This window comes from Anguilla anguilla, chromosome 13, assembly GCF_013347855.1.
Source record: "Anguilla anguilla isolate fAngAng1 chromosome 13, fAngAng1.pri, whole genome shotgun sequence".
In the NCBI taxonomy this organism is placed as follows: Eukaryota; Metazoa; Chordata; class Actinopteri; order Anguilliformes; family Anguillidae; genus Anguilla; species Anguilla anguilla.
The window spans coordinates 33,959,781-33,978,972 of record NC_049213.1 but is presented as its reverse complement, the minus strand read 5'-3'; the positions used below and the strand labels follow the sequence as shown (position 1 = coordinate 33,978,972).

The 19,192-nt window shown below is 44.1% G+C and overlaps 2 protein-coding genes across 5 annotated transcripts in view; both read left to right on the top strand.

Annotated features, from left to right (window-relative positions):
* The window catches only part of sort1a (sortilin 1a), a 42,504-nt gene extending 38,752 nt beyond the window's left edge, over positions 1-3,752 (top strand). Inside the window, exon 20 of the mRNA XM_035387421.1 lies at positions 634-3,752. Within this exon, the coding sequence (XP_035243312.1) occupies positions 634-648 (15 nt within the window). The 3' untranslated portion in view covers positions 649-3,752. The remainder of the gene's footprint in view (positions 1-633) is intronic.
* Positions 3,753-4,305: 553 nt separating this feature from the next.
* nfya (nuclear transcription factor Y, alpha) lies at positions 4,306-18,434 on the top strand. 4 transcript variants are annotated; one of them, XM_035387424.1, is made up of 11 exons: positions 4,307-4,469; positions 6,936-7,056; positions 7,334-7,414; positions 8,850-8,996; positions 9,223-9,354; positions 9,820-9,925; positions 10,388-10,536; positions 11,222-11,395; positions 13,407-13,514; positions 14,838-14,871; positions 16,145-18,434. In XM_035387424.1, the coding sequence occupies exons 2-10, from the start codon at positions 6,976-6,978 to the stop codon at positions 14,847-14,849; spliced, it is 990 nt and encodes a 329-aa protein (XP_035243315.1). In that variant the 5' UTR covers positions 4,307-4,469; positions 6,936-6,975; the 3' UTR covers positions 14,850-14,871; positions 16,145-18,434. The 4 variants fall into 4 exon arrangements, with proteins under 4 accessions (XP_035243314.1, XP_035243313.1, XP_035243316.1 ...); XM_035387423.1 differs by lacking the exon at positions 14,838-14,871 and having other exon boundaries at positions 4,306-4,469; positions 7,334-7,411; XM_035387422.1 differs by lacking the exon at positions 14,838-14,871 and having other exon boundaries at positions 4,306-4,469.
* The last annotated feature ends 758 nt before the right edge of the window (positions 18,435-19,192 follow it).

Genomic DNA, 19,192 nt, shown 5'->3' with positions numbered 1-19,192 from the left:
GTTTTGTCCTTGAAGCTGAACAGATAGGAATATTGACATGCTGCAACGTTTGCTTAATCTCTCATTCAGAATGATATTGCATTGGCCTCGTTAGTGGTAGCCAGGAGTCCTGGCTGCGGGGCAATGCATAATATACAGTAGGTTCAGAGGAAGGGAGGGATTTGGTCAGCAGTGTGTCCCTTGTCTCATTGCACAACGGCAGCTTTGCCTGATGGAACATCTGCAATATGCCTACACCAGTTGCATCGGTCATGTAGTTCTCCAGCACAATATCTGTGCTGAGTATGCACCAGCAGTCTGCAGGGAATGCATCAGAACAATCTACAGGGTATGCACCAGCAGAGATTGCAAGGTTTGCACCAGCACAGTCTGTAGCATATGCATCAGCAGTCTGCAGACTGTGCATGCTCATTTTTACCCAGCCGAATTACAGATGTTTCAATGGTACTGGCCTATAATTATGATTGAGCATTCCAAATTTACGAGAAATTAAAAAAAAATAAATAAATAAGCATTGACAAAAAAGTGGATAATTTCCATTTAATTTCTTTCACTCCATGAAAAGCCTGGGTTGTCATACACACTGACTCCCAACTCTGTGCTGGCTTACTCCTCTCTGATTTTCATTCACAGGACCTTCTGGAATGAGATGGAGAGCCAGAGAGACCGGCCACCACTTCGAGGGCCAAGCTGGGAAAATCCGCACCCCCACCCCCCCACCCCCCCAAAAAAAACATTTCCCTGCTCTCAGCCTGCTCCCCCTGAGCCTCTCTGTGCCCCTACCTGGTCACTAACATCGCTGCTGCTTCCTGTGCCCCCATCCTTCTATCACCATGGAAACCTCTGGCAGCTCCACCTGTGAGGGAGAAGGGCCGTTCTCACGACTCCTGCCATCTCTTTCTGTCGGTTGTGTTACAGCTGTGGGAGAAATGAACTTGACCAGCATGCGAGAGAGCTGGAAAAACCAAGGGGCGGGCTGAAGGACGCGAGGCTGAGCTCAGCAACGTGTGAAAGGCGTTCATGCTGTCACGACCCTGCGTCAAGCTTTTCTGATACAGCTTCCCTGTTCAAATAAATGCGAAGAGATGTTGTAAATATAGACAGACGAAAGCGTGGTACTGGAATAATTTTGACATTGTGTGTCACAGCTGTGCTCCACCGTTGGCTTGCTCCTTTTTTTCCAGCGTCGAATCCCCAATCTGAAGGACATCACGCCTTGAATGACATCATGGAGACATGCAATTCAATGAAACTCACAAATACTGGATGTGAACTATTCTTCAAGGCCAGATCTACACGATCTGCTGTAATGGATACAATTATTATTCTTAAATTAAAGAATTTAAAAGGATGAAAAATATTCTAAGCTAAATGGGTTCATCCTACTACCACCCCCCCTACCCCCCCCCCCCCCCCCATCCCACACACACACACACACAGAGTTTGCTACTCCACTTGCTGAGTACCCCCGGCTTGATGTATTGGAATCACCGGGAAGTGAATTAGACTGCTAAAATGTGACACAACTGTAAGCCCATATAGTAACAGGATTTTGCTGGAAAAAAGTATCCACGTGTAGAATGTCTTGAGCAATAAAATTGTCAGATGCAATAATTATTAATAATCACATTCCACAGAACAGTGTTCCTCTTGTTCTTCAGATACAGATATGTTGAATTAAAAGAAAGTACATTTTAACACAAATCACTGTCCATTTTAGGTTCACCCCCAACCCTGCTTTAGCGGTCTAAAGAAAAATGGTCAGTCATTGTGAAATTTATCCTGTTGGTGTGTTCATGGATATTCCAATGTACAGATCAGATTTTTTCCCTGGGCATCAAGCTTTCTGCTGTAGCCAGCAAGAACTAAAACAGATGTTTGGTATCACTTTTGTTGTCTCTTGGCAGTGGCAGAATCCTAACGGTACACAAAATATGTAGGCTGGTATGAGTCACTCTCTGCCTTTTCTCTGCTCAGCTGATTAGCCAACTGGTCTTCCAAAAATAAAGAGGATAACTCTTTGATAGCTGTAGTCACTGTCGACTATGACGACCATCCCCAAAAGCAAAAAACTTAAAATATTAATCAGAAAAATATTTTCTGTTTAGTAACACTTTAAGTTTTCACCTCTTTCCCTTATCTATATATATTTTTTCACTTGGTTGTGACTGGGAGTATTTGCTTCCCTGCTCATCAGAAAGCTGTCGTTGCAGGGAGGAATTTTTAAGCTGTCGCACTTGAACATTTTGCAACCATTTCTATAGTGAAGAGTAGGGTCATACTTCAGTTCATGAGTATCGCTGGAGCTGTTCTGAGGCCGACTGTACATGCATTAAAGGTAGCTAGGAACAGTTTATCATTTGCCATTTGCTGGCAGGGTTTATTAAGCTATTGTGAATATTAAGGGCCAGGATTGACAAAATGTGACAGATTATCTTGAATGGTTCGCCACCGGGAACTAACGTAGTCCAAAAGGAGTGGCAATATTTTAGACCCACAAAGGACGGAAACTTGTTAGATGCCATCATTCCCATAAGTAAATGGAGATCAACAGTTACAACAGACCTGGAGCTTATTGACCTGTGAAGGAAATTTGCATGTATGTCAATATAAAACCTAATATGTAGGAACAGGGGCACATGGAGTATGCAAATTTCTGCTCTATTTGTTGTTACAAAATGTTACTTGAATAGAAGATCCAAGCGGTCTGGTCCCAATTGAATTATGTGGTCTTTGAGCTAATAGTCTTGAGAACTTTAAGCAAGTTGGACATATTTCTGTGAAGCACAGAGATGTCTCAAAAACAATTCCAGTCAAGGTGAAAAAATGAAACCTAATTGTCCTACCTTCATACTACGTAAGAGTACTTAAGACTCATTTTTTCACCATTAATATTGCAGCCAGGTACATTTTTTCCATTGGGTTAAAATGCACCCACATCTGTGCTTTTACTCTTCTGTGGTATTTAACATGCATTTATACATTTGTACATTAAACACGAGACAACTGACAGTAGAAGGTACATTTTTGACTAGCTTGCATTAATGGTTCCTTCCGCATGGCCTTCCCTTCCTATGAATTGGTAAACCATCATCATGGCCGAATTCAGAATTCACTGTAAAGGTGTAGACGCTAAAGTTGGAATTAGTCACTTAAAAGCAAGGTGCACTCTGAAAAATAGACGCATTACATTGGCTTCATTGTCGGTCTGGCATGATGTTCAGTAATGAGTGTGGACATTATTTCCTCTGCATTAACATGGTAGACAAGCTAACTTACACATCAAATATGGACAGACTTGCTTCAAGAGACTGATTCTGGCACTCTGTCTTCTGAGTGCTCTCTACTGATTAATTTTCTGAGAGTTGGCTTTCAAACTTCCTATATCTTTTTTCAGACCAGGAGAATCTATGCCAAGACTTGCTTTGTTATGCTTGATTTTTGAGCTCTAATATAAATGACTGGCAGCTCTTGATTAAATTCATGAGGCTCATGGTTTATTAAAACTGAAGAACCATTATGATGTATGGTATGATATGGCTGATGACACATTTCCGATAAAATGGCTGTACATAGAGTCTGTGGTGGCTAAATGGTGTATACAAAAAGACTTCTAACTTTGTAATGCTATGGTTTTTTTCTGTATATTTGAGAAAATATCGTGTGATTTACAAATGGACTTCCTGGTACTTCCCAGTACTTTTACAAGGCAGATTTTTCTTTTCTTCATAATAAATATAGTAAATTCAAAAGAGATTTTTGGTTGTTTCTGTAAACACCAGCACACCAACATTCTCAAGGTGTAGAAGTGCATATAATTCAGTTTACTCAAAGACAAGTCTGCAGAAAAAGCACTGTCATCTGGAACAGTGGCCTTGTTCACATACCTTAGGTAAAAAATCAAATATAGAAGTTGTAGACAATGAGCATGATGGATTTATAGTTACCTAAAGGATATGTAGAACTGCCCTCTGCTTTATAGGTGTATTTAGTTTGTGATACTCATATCTGATCTGAAAATATCTTTCAAACTCATGCAAACACTAACTTCACATCAATGGCAATTCCAGAATTAAAACTGATGTACAGGCAATTTTACCTGGCCTTCTGGATCTTTTCATATACCTTTAAATTGGCTGCAAACTTGAGGAAATGACACGTTCCTAGTTCCTTCGCAAAGAACTAAATGTATTCAATGCTTGCATTCAAGTTCGAAACAAAAATGTGAGTCCCACGTCAACAGCGATCAAGATCCATAGAAAGCGGTGAAAGGTGCCGCACGCGCCTGCGCAGTGTTTCCAATGGGCGTGGAGAAGACTCTGGAGAAGATAAGGGGAGGGGAAACCATCGTCCTATTTGTTGGAGGTCTTTTTTCTGCGCCATTTTGTCCACACGCCTTGAGCTCGGTGATTGGGTTTTGTGGATCGGTACTGGAGCCAATCAGAGGGGAATCGGGCGGCGGAGAAACGGTGAGAGGTAGCGCGGCTTGGAGGGGAAGGGAGCCGACAGCAGGGGATTGGTGTGCCATTGACCAACCAAATTACTAACGCCACAAAATGCAGGAATTAACTGTATTTTAACACATAGTACTAGACTCAAGCCGAATGTAGCCGGTAGCAGGAGGTTAACTTTGTGAAGTTAACGTTAAAATTTGTGTAAAACTACCCAAGGCTAGCATGCTACGAACTGTGTTTTCACATGCGTTTGGAAAAGGCCTTGTGTCCATGGTGCTGTACTAGCTGACAAAACAGTTCAGCTACAATTCTTGCTAGAATGTTTGCTGACCAATATACCATGCCTTACTTGTCTGTACCACTACTGTATAAAAATAGGTCTGACTGTACACTGAATTGTATGCTAGCCACTTAGCCATTTCCCAAAAGTCAAATATATATCTAGCCGCACTGTATTAACTCTAAGTTAGCTAATTTACTAGCTAGCTGGTATTCTTTACCTGGCGTACACAGCTTGCTTAAATTGCCGACCAGCAAGAGAGCTACAACGTCCAATGAAAATAACATTTCTCAACGTCCTAGCCTCCGGCCATGGTCAACTATTACCAGGTTGACAAACCAGTTATATTTTCAGTCACGTTTTACTAGCACTAACAACCTAGACTCGAACGGCGATTGTGTTGTGTTCTTTTCATGAGAGCAAGTAAACCGTCCATTTTAGCTCACCAGGAGAACATCAAACTAGCTAGACTAGACTATCCATCTCACGTTAGTTTGTAAACTAATTTTGGCTGATAAATGGTATTATAAATAAGTTTCATTTTTTTCCAAAGTTGACTTTGGTAGCTAACGTTAGGTAGCAATGTCTGGTAATTGCGTTCATTATAGATTCCTCTTGGACTAGTTCTGCCAAAATCTTTGAGGTTCTTGCTAACCACCTAAATATCGGTTAACTCACATGTACGTGCTGCAGTATATACCAAGATGAAATTAATTTTCAAATTTGAAATAAGTGCTCGGTGACCTAAAGTAGTAAACATTGCGGACTATAACTGCTAACTTAGCTAGCTAACACTGAAAACACAGCTAGCTCGCTCAGACTACCATAGCCAACCAAGGGTCTTTGTCTAACGTTAGTCTATCTGTTTCTTTGTGTTTCTTTCCTCCAACATATGGGTTTGAAGATGCATCAGCATAGATACATGTATCGCTTCACATCAAGTACATTCAGACTTAACCGATGAGCAGGCGTTAAGCTACCGTTTACAACCAACATGTAGATTTGTTCGTGAACAATTCAACTTGGCCTTTCGTTCTCTGCAGATATCACACGTCCCGATAACAAAGACAGTTAGCTGTTTGTTGACTTGCTTAGTTTAGCAACGCTGTATATCTGACAAGCTGTTTTGAAAATTATAAGCGTTAACTGCGGTAGCTAGTTGATCAGCCAGCTAATAAAAATGTTTCACCAGACAATTCGCAACCTTAGATTGAGCAGACTTTGGTATCTTATCCATATAACGCTAGTCTAGCTGGCTAGGTAGCTATCAAATTGAAATGAAACCTCGATGGTTCGGCACTTAACTACATTGCAGCTATGCAACTATGTGGTCCATACTAGCTAGTATGCGTACAGTATTTAAATGTTAACATTAACCTGCATAACTCGGGGCCTCAGCGTTGTGTTCTTGCATAAATGTGCTAGTAGCTACCTCGCTAGCCACATAGTAACGGCTCGTGCGCTAACTCGGAAAATGGCGCCTGATGTGTACCCTCCACCGTATTATGAAACTGAATGCCAAACAGGCGGCTAACGAATCAGATTGACCTGTTTGTTTCCAGCGGGCGATACGATTCAGCAAATCATGTGATTTAAAATCGTGCACTTTGCATTTACTCCTGGTTTTAAAGCACCAGTTATCAATTTAATAACAAGCTGCGTATTGTCCTATATTCCCCTCTTTGTCATGTTACTTTGTTACAGCACGCTAGCCTACTCAAACTATGACCTTGTGGCAAGCTAATAGTTTCGCTGTAGCGAGCAATATATGCATAAGCACGTTAGCTACTTGGCTGGCTAATATCAACTAAGTAATTTCGTCGCAATATAGTCTTTAGCAAATTACGGACCTTTCGTATACATTTTGAGTTCCAACTATTGACAAAATGGTATGCGATGGGGGGAATCTTAGACCCCAAAAGGTGTGTTGTTTCTGTTGTGTGCCTATTTTTATTGATTTAACCTCAAGCATCATACACAGTGAAGGAATTTATTTAATTGCATCAAAAACTGCATGCTGGACCCCCTTAAAACAAGACTCTTAATACCCAGGGGTGATCCATCCAGGTAGGATGATTCCTAAATAACCTGGCCAGAGACTCTGGCACCCCTGTCAGGCACTAGATGGAGGAGGACTCCGTGGTGCCAGCGATGTTTCTTGCTCTTGCTGTCACTTAGTCTCGTCCTGCTTGTGCTCTCAGAACATTAGAGGACGGCAGTGAGCGGATCCAGGGAGCCATCATGGAACAGTACACTACCACCACCACAACCACTGGCGAGCAGATTGTGGTGCAGGCAGCCAGCGGACAGATCCAGCAGCAGGTGGGGCCCGGCGCTGCCGCCTAAATCTCTTTTAACATGCCGGTGCCTTCCATCGGCGCACGATGGACTGAACCAGGCACTCAAGTCCTTGCTCTCCCTCGTGCAAAACAGGAAACGGTTTGTGAATGGTTGTGTCTGCTGATTAATAGATCTCTGAAGGGGGAGGGGGCGGTGAGTTCCTCTGCAGTGTGTGTGCGCGTGTGTGTGTGTGTGTGCTCTGGAGAACGGCCTTTGCAGCGGTGGTGACGTGGTAACGGTGGCTTGTCTCCGGACGCAGGGCACCGTGACCGCGGTCCAGCTGCAGACCGAGGCTCAGGTGGCCCCCGCCTCGGGCCAGCAGGTTCAGACACTCCAGGTAGTGGTGTGACCCCCAGACCTGTCCTGTTCCGCTTGCATGACCCCCCCCATCCCCCTCCCCATCCCATGACTAGCCGTGCTTGTCCCGTGTGTGGTATCGGCATGCTGATGTAATGGGCTGCAATGCATCCCCGCTGCTCCACAGCCTCCCTAACCCGCAGACACGCAACTGCCTGAAGAGGGACGGCCTCTCCAAAGCTGTCTGTTTTATCAGGCTCCCCCATGCCATGCACGTCCACCCACACCTTGCGCATTGTGTCGTGTGGTTTGCTCACGGCTTGTGACGAGAGATTCAGTTAGTGTGTGCCGCTTGATCTTCTCTGTCCTGTGTAGCGGGGATGGTGATGTGCCTCCATCTAACCTCTGCATCTAACCAGGCGGCCCTCAGCTCCAGCCCAAAGATACACAAGTGTCTCACAGACAGAATGTTTGGCTATTTAGTGATCGTTACGTCACTGCGTTTGTCCCATGAATCTAAGACAGAATGGATGGTACTGTCCTGCAATTGAGCAGATTCATACATGTCAGTTGAAGACAAGCACTTCTTCAGTCTACCAGACTGCTGTATTCTGTTCTGAGGCTGAGTTACACATAGGCTTCTTGTGATTGCCTGTTGGGTGCCATATCCAGCGCTACCTCTTGCCCGTTATGTCGTACCTATGCCATTGCTGACTGGTAGGGTTGCATGTAATTATCTGTAGCCTCACCCAGGGAGGTAGAAGGAGAGTCAGCAATGCCTTGCCCAGCTCATAGTGCAAGGGAAACTCTTCTTATCACTCTTTCTGTGTCCTGTAAAAGCCAAATAGTGTAGTATTGGCAGATAGCTGCCACTTTTTCCGACTCTGCTATCTACACAAGTTTCTAAGGACACGTATGTTGGCTTCCACCTCCTAATTTTAATGGAGCAGATGGGCAAGCCTAGAAATAAAGTGGAGCAATATAATTCAGGATAAAAAGATATAAAAATGTATTTCAATTCAAAGGCACTGATACGAGTCCCAGTGCTGAATCCTGCCTGACATGGAGACAGTGAAGGGAATTTGTCTGAGTTGAGTCTCCACGGCATGCCTTCTGAAGAGGGCTGCAGGACAGTGGAATGTGATACCTTGTTGAGTGGGTGTCATGGCCTGCTGCGAGCTTGTTCATCACCATCTTGTTTCCCACAGCCAGCCTGAAGTCGGTGCATGAAGCTGTATGGTGTCCCATGGCGACATGGCATTCTGCACGTTGCTTGCGTAGTCTCCTCTTTCTTACTAGGATGTTTGTGTTCGAGCATCGCTACCATCCTAATGCAAAGCCTGTACTGTGGTGCTTGGCTGTTTGCAGTGGCCTTGCCTCAATGTTCGTTGCCCCCTGTGGTGGGTCGAGGTACTGCGCTTGCTTTAAACAGTCCAGTTGGATTAATCTACCTTCTCTTCCCCTCCGCACCTTCTCAGGTACAAGGGCAGCCCCTCATGGTGCAGGTGAGTGGTGGGCAGCTCATCACCTCCTCTGGACAGCCCATCATGGTCCAGGCCATGCCGGGGAGCCAGGGGCAGACCATCATGCAGGTGCCAGTGTCAGGAGCACAGGGTCTGCAGCAGGTGAGGGAACGCTTGGAAAGACACCTGGGTCTCAGAGCCCTTAACACAAGCAGTGATGTCACGCAATCACAGGTCCAGCCTAGCTATACAGTGTAACCTGTGCAGCTGCATCTGGTAAATAACATGGAGAAAATGATGAGCATGCCCACGTAATGAAGACTGTAGCATGTTCACACTGGATGTGCTGAGGAAGCTGAAGCCTGTGGCCCGTCTCGTCCCGTCCCAGATTCAGCTGGTGCAGCCGGGGCAGATCCAGATCCAGGGGGGCCAGGCGCTGCAGGTCCAGGGACAGCAGGGCCAGACCCAGCAGATCATCATCCAGCAGCCCCAGACCGCCGTCACGGCGGGGCAGAACCAGGTCAGCACCGCCACACGGACCTCCCCCATAACCCCCCAGAGCCGTCACAACCAACACAGAGCTTTTTGTGACGTATAACAACAGACTGTCCGCCTGCTTACACACTTGGACCGTCTCGCAGTTTTCTCACTGGATGTTAATGCTGATTCATGGTTTTTAGGATTTTGCCACTAAATTTTCATAGTTTAGACTGTGTTAAAGGTTTGTGTGTATTCCCTGTGTAGCTTTATTGGCTGTGACTGTGTTAAAGGTTTGTGTGTATTCCCTGTGTAACTTTATTGGCTGTGACTGTGTTAGAGGTTTGTGTGTGTTCCCTGTGTAGCTTTATTGACTGTGCCTGTGTTAGAGGTTTGTGTGTGCTTCCTGTGTAGCCTTATTGACTGTGTTAGAGGTTTGTGTGTGTTCCCTTTGTAGCCCTCTTGACTGTGACTGTGACTGTGTTAAAGGACTGTGCCTTGCCTGCAGGGTCAGCAGCAGATTACCGTGCAGGGCCAGCAGGTGGCGCAGACTGCAGAGGGGCAAACTATAGTGTACCAGCCGGTCAATGCTGACGGGACCATCCTGCAGCAAGGTAGCACTTACCGGCCACACTTTCTCAGGCACATGCATACACACACATACAAAAGCTCCCACACACACACACACACACACACACACACACACATACACACATACAAAAGGTCCCATGCACGCGCGAGCATACACACTCACACACTCTCTCACATACACACACACACACACACGCAAGCACCCACGCATGCGCATGCGTACACAGACACTCACACACCAGACACACACACATGAGCATGCACACACACACGAGCACACACACACACGCACACCAGACACACACACACGAGCACACACATGCCTTGTCGCACTGTCACAAACACTCTCACTTTGCCACACAACCCATTTCCCAGAGTGGACCTCACCTACATTGCAGAATGTGCTGTGTACTGTAGGCATTAAAATAATTTCTCTAAAATCTCCTCTCCCTGTTCACACCCCCCCCTCCCTGACCCCCTCACAGGAATGATCACTATCCCCGCAGCCAGTCTGGCTGGGGCCCAGATCGTGCAGGCGGGCTCCAACACCAACACGACCAACAGCGGCCAGGGCACCGTGACCGTGACCCTGCCAGTGTCCGGCAACATGGTCAATGCTGGCGGGATGGTCATGGTAAGGCCCCCCTACGAGGTACCGCTCGCTCCGTCCCGTCCCAGCCGCAGCGCGCACCCGCACTTCACCCAAGGTGTGGGGTAGAGGTTGGGTCTGTTCTGCTCGTTAACCCTTCACTGTAGGCTGTAGGCTCACCCCGACTCTCAAGCCATATGTACGTTTCCCCATGCAGAAAGGGGCTGATCCCAAACATGGCAACCTCTCAGCTGTGGTTCCTTCCTTATCTGCTATCCTCTCTGCTTTCTCCCTGCCTGAATAAAGCAAAAATATGAAAGGAGGACAGAATGTCAAATAAATCAATAAACAGGCCCTCTGGGTATTGTGAATGTGAATGAAAACTTTCAGATGTTTGGTTGTCATGACTGTAGTATTAAGTCTCCACATCTTAACAAAAATATGGGAACAATTATTGGGTACTGTGAAAGCGAGTAGAGTACTACATCAGTTTGGGACACTGTAAATAGCTGTATTGCCTGATTTAGACAGCGCCCATAGGAAATATAATAAGATAAAGCTGAACTTCATTATCCCTGTGGGGAAATTAGTCTCTGGCTCTGGTGCTGAATCACCTCCTAAAACATCAGCTGCTAGGCTGCGTAGTCGTAACGGCATGAGCACCACTGTGGCGGTTTTGGCGGTCGGTCTCTGGGGCGGGTCTCTGAGCAGCCCTGTCTCTGCGGGGCAGATGGTGCCAGGCAGCGGGACCGTGCCCACCATGCAGAGGATACCGCTGCCCGGGGCGGAGATGCTGGAGGAGGAGCCGCTCTACGTCAACGCCAAGCAGTACAACCGCATCCTGAAGAGGCGGCAGGCTCGCGCCAAGCTGGAGGCCGAGGGCAAGATCCCCAAGGAGAGGAGGGTGAGTGCCGGACACAGGCCCCGTTGGGCATCTACGAGCACCCGGCCCGCAAGGTCCGTCCAGTGCTTTTGGAAACGGGCTTTAAATGCAAAGAAACTATTTAAAAACTTAAAATCTTAAAATATGGATGAGGTGATTGGATTTTTGCACTCTTTTGATTTGATCCGTAGATGAGTTAGAATTGGAGAAGGGTGGGCTGATTCTGGATCAGTTTTTAGGAGCACTCTGGTGTGCTGAAATAATACTGCATCATTCCTGTGCTTTTTCCAGCATTTAAGCTGCTGAAAGCTGATCCCTTTTAGGATGCAAAAACATAAAATAAATGTGCTTAATGGGCCAGGACACACGTGGGTCTGTAGTGCATTACTCCACACTGTATTCATGGGTGCTGGAAAGACTTGCTGTCCTTGTATCTGCAGCCTATTGCTGCATTATTCTGAAGGGTAGAGTACTGGAGTCTGGGAAATTTCTGCAGTGATTCAGAGTTGTTGCTGTCTCTTGGAATAAGCCCCTTTAACCCTGAGCCAAGATCAGCACACTGTCCAAACATACATTCTGACATCGAATGCCGTAAGCCCACCAACGTAAACATGGCCGTTGTTCTCAGGTAGAAGGCAAAATAATCAAAGCCTTCTTGTGTGATCCACGCATGTGAGCTCCTCTCTGTTCCAGAGGTTGTTTTGACAGTATTCTGCGTCCAGCGGGAAATGACTCCACAGTAAGCTGTGGATCTGTGGATAATGTGATGAAAGCTGAGGCTTGCGGTCTTTGGCTGAAGCATATCAGGACTGTGTTCAACTGTTCTTTCCACCAAAGCTGCGAACAATTCAAATTTTTTGGAATTGATCCCATTTCAGTTCAGGAGTTGGAAAATTGGAATTAAAAAAAAAACCTTAAGGATGTTGAATTTGAATTACAACAACTTGGCTTTAATTCGGTGACACTCAAAGAAATCCTAGTTGGAGGACCATTGAATGCCTCATTAATTTTTACAAATGAACTGCTGCCAGCTTTCAGTAACACCTACTGCTCATCACTAACCGTGCTACTACCATTAAAAACACTACCTTACATTTCAGATGCCAAATGCTGTTGTGAAAACAGTATTATCAATCCTTTTTTATTAACCTTTTAATAATGTCTAGGAAATGTGTTTTCTAGTGTTGCACAAAGCTTAAACTATTTTAATGTGTGGATAGTCCTTTTAACAGTGTATAACTAATTTCAAAATAAACATCATTTAAAGAAGTAAATGAATTTGGCATTGGAACTTCATTGAATTTCATTTTATTTGCCTTCATTCAAATTTTGGATCCTGTCAAAATTTGAATTCCAATTGAGTAATTCATTACCAATTCTCAATTCAATTCAGAATTGACCCCAACCCTAATATCCACTAGGGGGCACTGTTGGTTAACAAATATTCAGTGAACAAAGACACCATTTCTCCAGAGGTGGATTTTCACATGGCTGCACTTTGATATTATCTAATGGGATTTTTCCCACAGATGGTCAGTATACTGACTACAGCAGAATTTTCTCTTGCTAAGTTTGGAACCATTATGCAGTTTTCTGACTGGGAATCTTAATTTTGAAATATCTTTAACCCAGATACCAAAGGGCTTTCCCTACCAGCCACCCCACACAGAACTTTACATTAGCAGTAGTAGTTTTTGACTGACAGAGTGGAGGGTTTGCAAGAGATAAATATCTGGTTATTTTACAGAACAGGGATTTCAAACTTCCTAGAGGGCTGCGGCGTCTGCTGGTTTTTCATGTGTGTGCCAGCACCTGAGTGCTTCATTTAAGTCACTGATTGGTTAAAGAGTCGCACCTCGTCTTCACGGCCTAAAGTGGCTGCTGATTTAAAGGAGATCACAAAAACCAGCAGAGACTGTGGCCCTCGCTGGGCTTTTTGAGAACCCTTGTATAGATTGTGTGTTGAAAGCTGGGAACCCCCCCTAATGTCTCTCTCTCTCCCTCTCCCTCCCTCTCTCTCGTTCGACCTCAGAAATACCTGCACGAGTCGCGGCACCGCCACGCCATGCAGCGGAAACGGGGCGACGGCGGCCGCTTCTTCTCGCCCAAGGAGAAGGAGGAGATGGCGCTGGCCATGCAGGTGAGGATGCTGTCGGGCGGCCTCAAGCAGGAGGAGGCGTTTAGGGGGGTGGACCTCAACTCCCATTGGCCCCCGACATCTGCCCCGCCCCTCGGCTAGCCAGCAGCAGGTCTATGCCACCCCCCCCACCCCCCACCCCCAAACTGTGCTGCTCTGACCCTGAAATCCAAACTCTTATTTCAGTACGTATTAAACGTCCCCCCCGTCCCCCCCCAGGGCCGTGTGCTGATGTCACACTGCCGTCCTCTGCTGATTGTCCTGGCACTGATATGTTTATTTTTATACGCATGTTGTTGTTTTTTTTTAATATCCTGTTTTTGTTCTTGCCGGGCTTGTTTGGAAATGTAAGGCGAGATTTAAGCTGTGCTGGGCGATGGTGTAACTGCCCTGGGAGTCGGCCAGTGTCTTGCTGAGCTGATGACCTCCCAGCCGAGCCCAGTTCCCTTCATGCACAGCACAGTCCCGCCGCATGAGCTCCACGGCACACACCTGTACAGGTGTCATTACCAAAGAGCTGGGACTTGTTCTGCCCCACAATACCATGATGCCTTGCAACTTGATCGTTAAAGACTAGTGTGATTGATTACCTTGTTCAGTGTTGACTAATTCAAGGACAGGAGTTCTATTCTCCTGCCTTTTCTATTGAAATGTTCTGGTTTTCAGTGCTAAATAGACACAATTTTTCGTACATTGCTTTTCTGTAGATTCTCTTGGAAATGAAACCGAATGCGAGTCAGGGAGAGAACACTCATTTATGGCAATGTTGGTACTGCTCTCCTAACTCTTAAATGATTCATTATTAACATTAATTACCAGCACATATGCAGTGTCCTCAGCCACTGCTAACCTCAGTCTACAGGAGATCCGAGTGCTTTGACTCAAAAGCCTGTACTCTTTAAGGACAGTGTCTTATATCATTGGACACACAGTATTGCTATAAGTTTCTCAGTGAAAACAAATATAAAATAGTGAATTAATCACTCGTATTGAATACTAAGCCCTATGCAGTGGAACAGAATCGTGTTTGCCAACACTGTGTTTACTTGGAGGAGAGGGAAGCTAGGCTCATCGTTAACAGTCGCCGTGTTTGTCTTGTGCCATAAAACGCCCGTCGTTGGCTTGTGTACACCTCTGTAGCGAGCAGTCCGGCGTCTCTCCAGTGCATTGCTGTTCTTCGGTTACTGGCTGCTGTACACTGTCTGAATGTTTTGGGTTTTTTTTTTACCCTCCCTTCCCCCCTGTGTTGTGCTCACTGCTTACTGCTGCTGTCCTGTGATGTTCCCTGCTGTACACCTCTCTCCTAACACTGTCTTTATTAAACAGATGCAGGGCTAGGATAGAAGGGGTGGTTTCAAAGGTACTGTATCGATTTTTTTTTTACACTACAAGTTCCACTAAAGAGCAATTGGAGCACTTCAGAATATTTGCTGCAAAAATGGGTGGTTCCGTTGCTATGCTGTGCCATGGGTCACAGCGTTAAGTTTTAGCACTAATTATAACTTCTCAGCCACGCAGTCAACCTTAAGAAAAGCGCAGGCTGTATTGGTGCTGTTCGGGCAGCGTATGTTCACCCATTAATTAAACATTTGCAGCTATTATTGTAAAGTGTAATCACAAATGCATCAGTCCTGAGCTGGACGCTAGTTGAAGTGTTTTATGGATTGAAGGTGATCTGTGTGTAGTATGGGCACTGCTTGCTGGCTCATACCCTGGATAGAGAGAGGATTTTGTTTTGTGTTGCTCAGTATTTGTTTCATGTTTCCATCTGAGTTATTTGTGCCTCATAGCTTTTTATTTTTTTGTAGTTTTATTTTTATTTTCTTTGCTTTTCTTTGTCCATGCCATCGCTGTGCAGTGTTGCATCATAGAAATTCTTGTTTGTTGTACATGTCAATGAGAAAAAGGTATTCCCTGTTTTTGTTACTGTTTTAAACCTGAATAAAAGGATGAAACGTTCTTTTTAAACAAAAAATAACATTACGAGCGTCTCAAGAACATTTGTGAGTCCCTTGCATTGGGGTATACCACCTCTGACAGACAAATTTTGATAGTTTTTAACAGCACCAGTTATGGACACAACTGAAAGTAGTCTAACTAGTTTCAACCAAATTCTGCTTGCTTGCAATGTCTCACCCCTTCATCTAACCATGCCATTTAATATAGGTGCTACTATAATAAAAGCTACTTATGGCTGTTAATGTGTGCACATAATCTTTAATTGACCTGGATGAGAAACCGTAATTGGTTTATAATGATGTTTTGTATTGCTTGGGAGTCACAGACATGTTTGACAGGGATTTGAAAGGGAATGTGGAGAAGCACACACACACACGATCACTAATGCTGCGTAAAAGGATGAAAGCAGCTAAGTTTGATGATGGGCTCACCCCCAGATGACTGGGATGTTAAGGCACAAAAGACCAAGAAAGTCAAACTTCACCAAAATGCATCTCGCTGTCGCGCTGAGCATAATTACAGGCTACAGGGTACAGCCTCTTAATTTGTGCCAAGATGTCATGTACTGCAAGCGTAAAGAATGGTTAGGTGGTGTGTGCTGTGGTAGTGCTTTTTTCCATCTGTGGAATATATGAGTACTGACCCTCGCCTCCTCCCTCTGCTCCCCCCCTCAGAGCCAGGAGCTGGCCCAGGCCGGTGAAGAGAGTGTGGGCCAGATGATTCGTGTGTCGTAGCAGCCGCCCACCCTTGTGCGTGCGTGTGTGTTTTTTTTTTTTGGGGGGGGGGGGGGGTTGCCCCAGCCCTGCATCTCAGCAACCGCTCCTCAGTCTCCGGTTTTCCAGGGGGTCCCTGCTCACCTGCTCCAGGAAAACCTGAGCTCCTCAGTCAGAGTCCGTACAGTCTGCAGGAACCTGATCTGCCAGTCTGAGCACCGTACGTCCCATTACCCTTCCTTTTACCAGGGAAAGTAACAGGGCATGATGTCATTAGCATATTCTAAGAGGAAAAATTTAAATGTGAAATATTTAGAAGAATAAATATTTCTCCTAAATTTCTCCCCCCTAAACATTTTTCTTCATGTAACACAAATTAAGCCTCAAGCTTTGTGTATATGTATACACACAGATGCATTCTTATTTTTGTGTGATCGGGCCAGGTCAAGCACTTAACTCAAATTCTGAAACCTAAAGGCCTGGCACACTAAATCCTTGTTGAAAGCCTGTTGACTAGAGTGATTTTGACAACTTTATCTGTGTGTGTGTGTGTGTGTGTGTGTGAGGGGTGGGGGTGGGGGTGGATGGATGATCCGTTAGGTCTTCTAGTATTTGTGTATATGTGTAAAAAAAAAAAAAAAAAAAAAAAAAACTATTTAACTGCCTTGATTTCACTTGGGCAGATTCAAAACAAAATTTCTCTTGTATGAATTTTCTTCAACAGAACAACAGTGATGGGTAAACCGGAGGTGCATGTTTTCTGTTTCTCTTAAATTCAGCAATTTATATAAATTGCTGTGAAGTAAAACATTGCACTTCTCATTTCTATGCAGGACTACAGCGGTTTTAAAGTTCTTTACAGGGGTATTGGTGGAGTTATGTTTTGATCTTTTAAAATCCCTTAACATTTGTCATATTAAATTGGTGTTAAAATGCCAGACTGTGTGGTAACTGTGGCATTGAAAATGAGTCTTGCTGTTTAATCGTTTCTCTTTGTAAAATGTTGATATTTTGTTAGATGTACATTTATATAAAATGAATTGTTTCGAACATTTATTTTAATGTTTAGCAACACAGAATGCAGTCTTGTCCATAGATGTTAGACGAGGGACATGCTAATTGTTTTACATCAGACTAGAGCTACAGAAACACTCAGAATACATTTGGTTTCCACCACTAAATACCCCCCACCCCACCCACCTCTCAGCTCAAAAATGCATTGACACACATTCATTGAAAGTTCATCCTGTAGAAGAAGTATGTATGTATACATGTAAACAGACCTGTGAACCCATTGAGAAATGGCTGTGTTAGATGTTCGTTACTGGACTATTTTTTTTTTTTTTAAAGAAAGCCTTTAAACTGCAATAAGTGCATGTTTTCTTTTTTTTTTCTCTCTCTCTCTTTTTGCCTGATGACAGCCAACCAACATTGGTCTTAATTGAATAGCATTTTACATATCACACAAGTGTGACGGAATGTAGTGAGTAGGGGTGAGGGTACTATTTGTAGTGTGTTTCTACTTTTCTCATCTCTGTTTAATTAATCAAGTAGGGAACCTAAAATGTTGAGATTTCCACCAGCCTCTTTTATAAAATCCTGTTCCATTTGTAAGGTTACCACCATTTGTGGGGGAAAAAAGCATACTACTTTAGAATATGTCAGATGTTAAGGTGTTTATTGCAGTAGAGGTCATTGTTGTAATCTGATTTAGATAATTGCAATACTTTAAGGGCTGTTGCATGTATAGATTTTTACATTTTTTGGGAAGAAATGGCATAAAGCAAGCCTTCTTTAGGGGGTTATTGTGTATATATATACTTTTTATATATTGTTTGTTTTTCCTCATGCATGAAAAAGGTAGTTTATGACTGTGTCTAGCCAATAAATTGATTTTATTTTGTACGTGTTTTATATGTTGTCACCGAAACGCATTATGGGTAAGAATGTACTCCATATACTAGAAGTAGGTTGTACTCGTGTTAATAAAATTTGAATCCCTGCTCAGTTCAACTGAACGTTTTTTTTTTAACAATTTTGATTTCACGTACACATGATGAATTGTAAATTGCTTTTGTATCTGACCAGTGGGTGCAAGTAACCTGTGTGTGAAAAGGCCAGTTGCATAAATGGCTTGGATGTGAATATGCCTGTGACTTTTCTTGTGTAGGATATTTCTTATTTCTAATTCTTGGCTACATTTAGAAATAAATGCATATGTTAATAAATGAGTGAAATGTGTGCACATTTGCAATATTTCTCTTCCTACATTTATTTCTGTTCTTTCTCCAAGATGACGAAGAAGTGATTCAGTGAAACTGTTTTGACTAGGAATAGCTCTCCAGGCTTGTTTAATCGCAGTGGGTGATTTGGATCATAAAATGCTGAGCAGGCCTTCAGCAGAGTAACAAAGTACCACTAAGTCTATACAGGTTGAGCAATACAGAAGGAATTAACAAAGACATTAAGATATAATGGCGTCCATCTTCAGATACAGCCAATAGCGCGCAAGAGCCTCATCCGGTCTGTAAAAATGGACCGAGTACCCCCAAATGGGATCGTTATACTTGCTGCAAATGCCACAGCACACGGAAAAGGTGGTGGTTAGTGGTTGTGGTCTCAGTTGACCCAACTATACTTAATAATTGGCAAGTAAGTTATTTATGACCATAACACAGGGCAATGTTTAACAATCACTAAAAAAAAAAAACACACTGTTGGGACTTTGTTCGCCATGAAGGGGTGTTGAATTTTCTGAAGAAAATAAAAAGCATTGTAGGGTTGAATCACACAGCAAGCTATAGTGCTAGAAAAGGTGCCACAATTTGCTCAAAACAAACACGATTATGCTTATTTGCATTTACTCACTTTCTTTCTCATATCAGAAAAGGTCGGCACGTAATGTCAGAGCCGCTTCAACACTAGCCAAATTCCCTCACCTTCACTGCATGAACTCAGGGCTCCCTCGCACACCTTCACTGTGTCTCAAAATCAAATAGCAACCCCTAT

What these genes read in the sequence shown, in the direction of transcription:
- nfya (XM_035387422.1), top strand. Translation starts at nt 6,976, where the DNA reads ATGGAACAGTACACTACCACCACCACAACCACTGGCGAGCAGATTGTG. An exon ending in GAGCACAGGGTCTGCAGCAG is followed by an intron (nt 8,997 to 9,222) that starts GTGAGGGAACGC and finishes GTCCCGTCCCAG; the next exon opens with ATTCAGCTGGTGCAGCCGGG. An exon ending in CGGGACCATCCTGCAGCAAG is followed by an intron (nt 9,926 to 10,387) that starts GTAGCACTTACC and finishes ACCCCCTCACAG; the next exon opens with GAATGATCACTATCCCCGCA.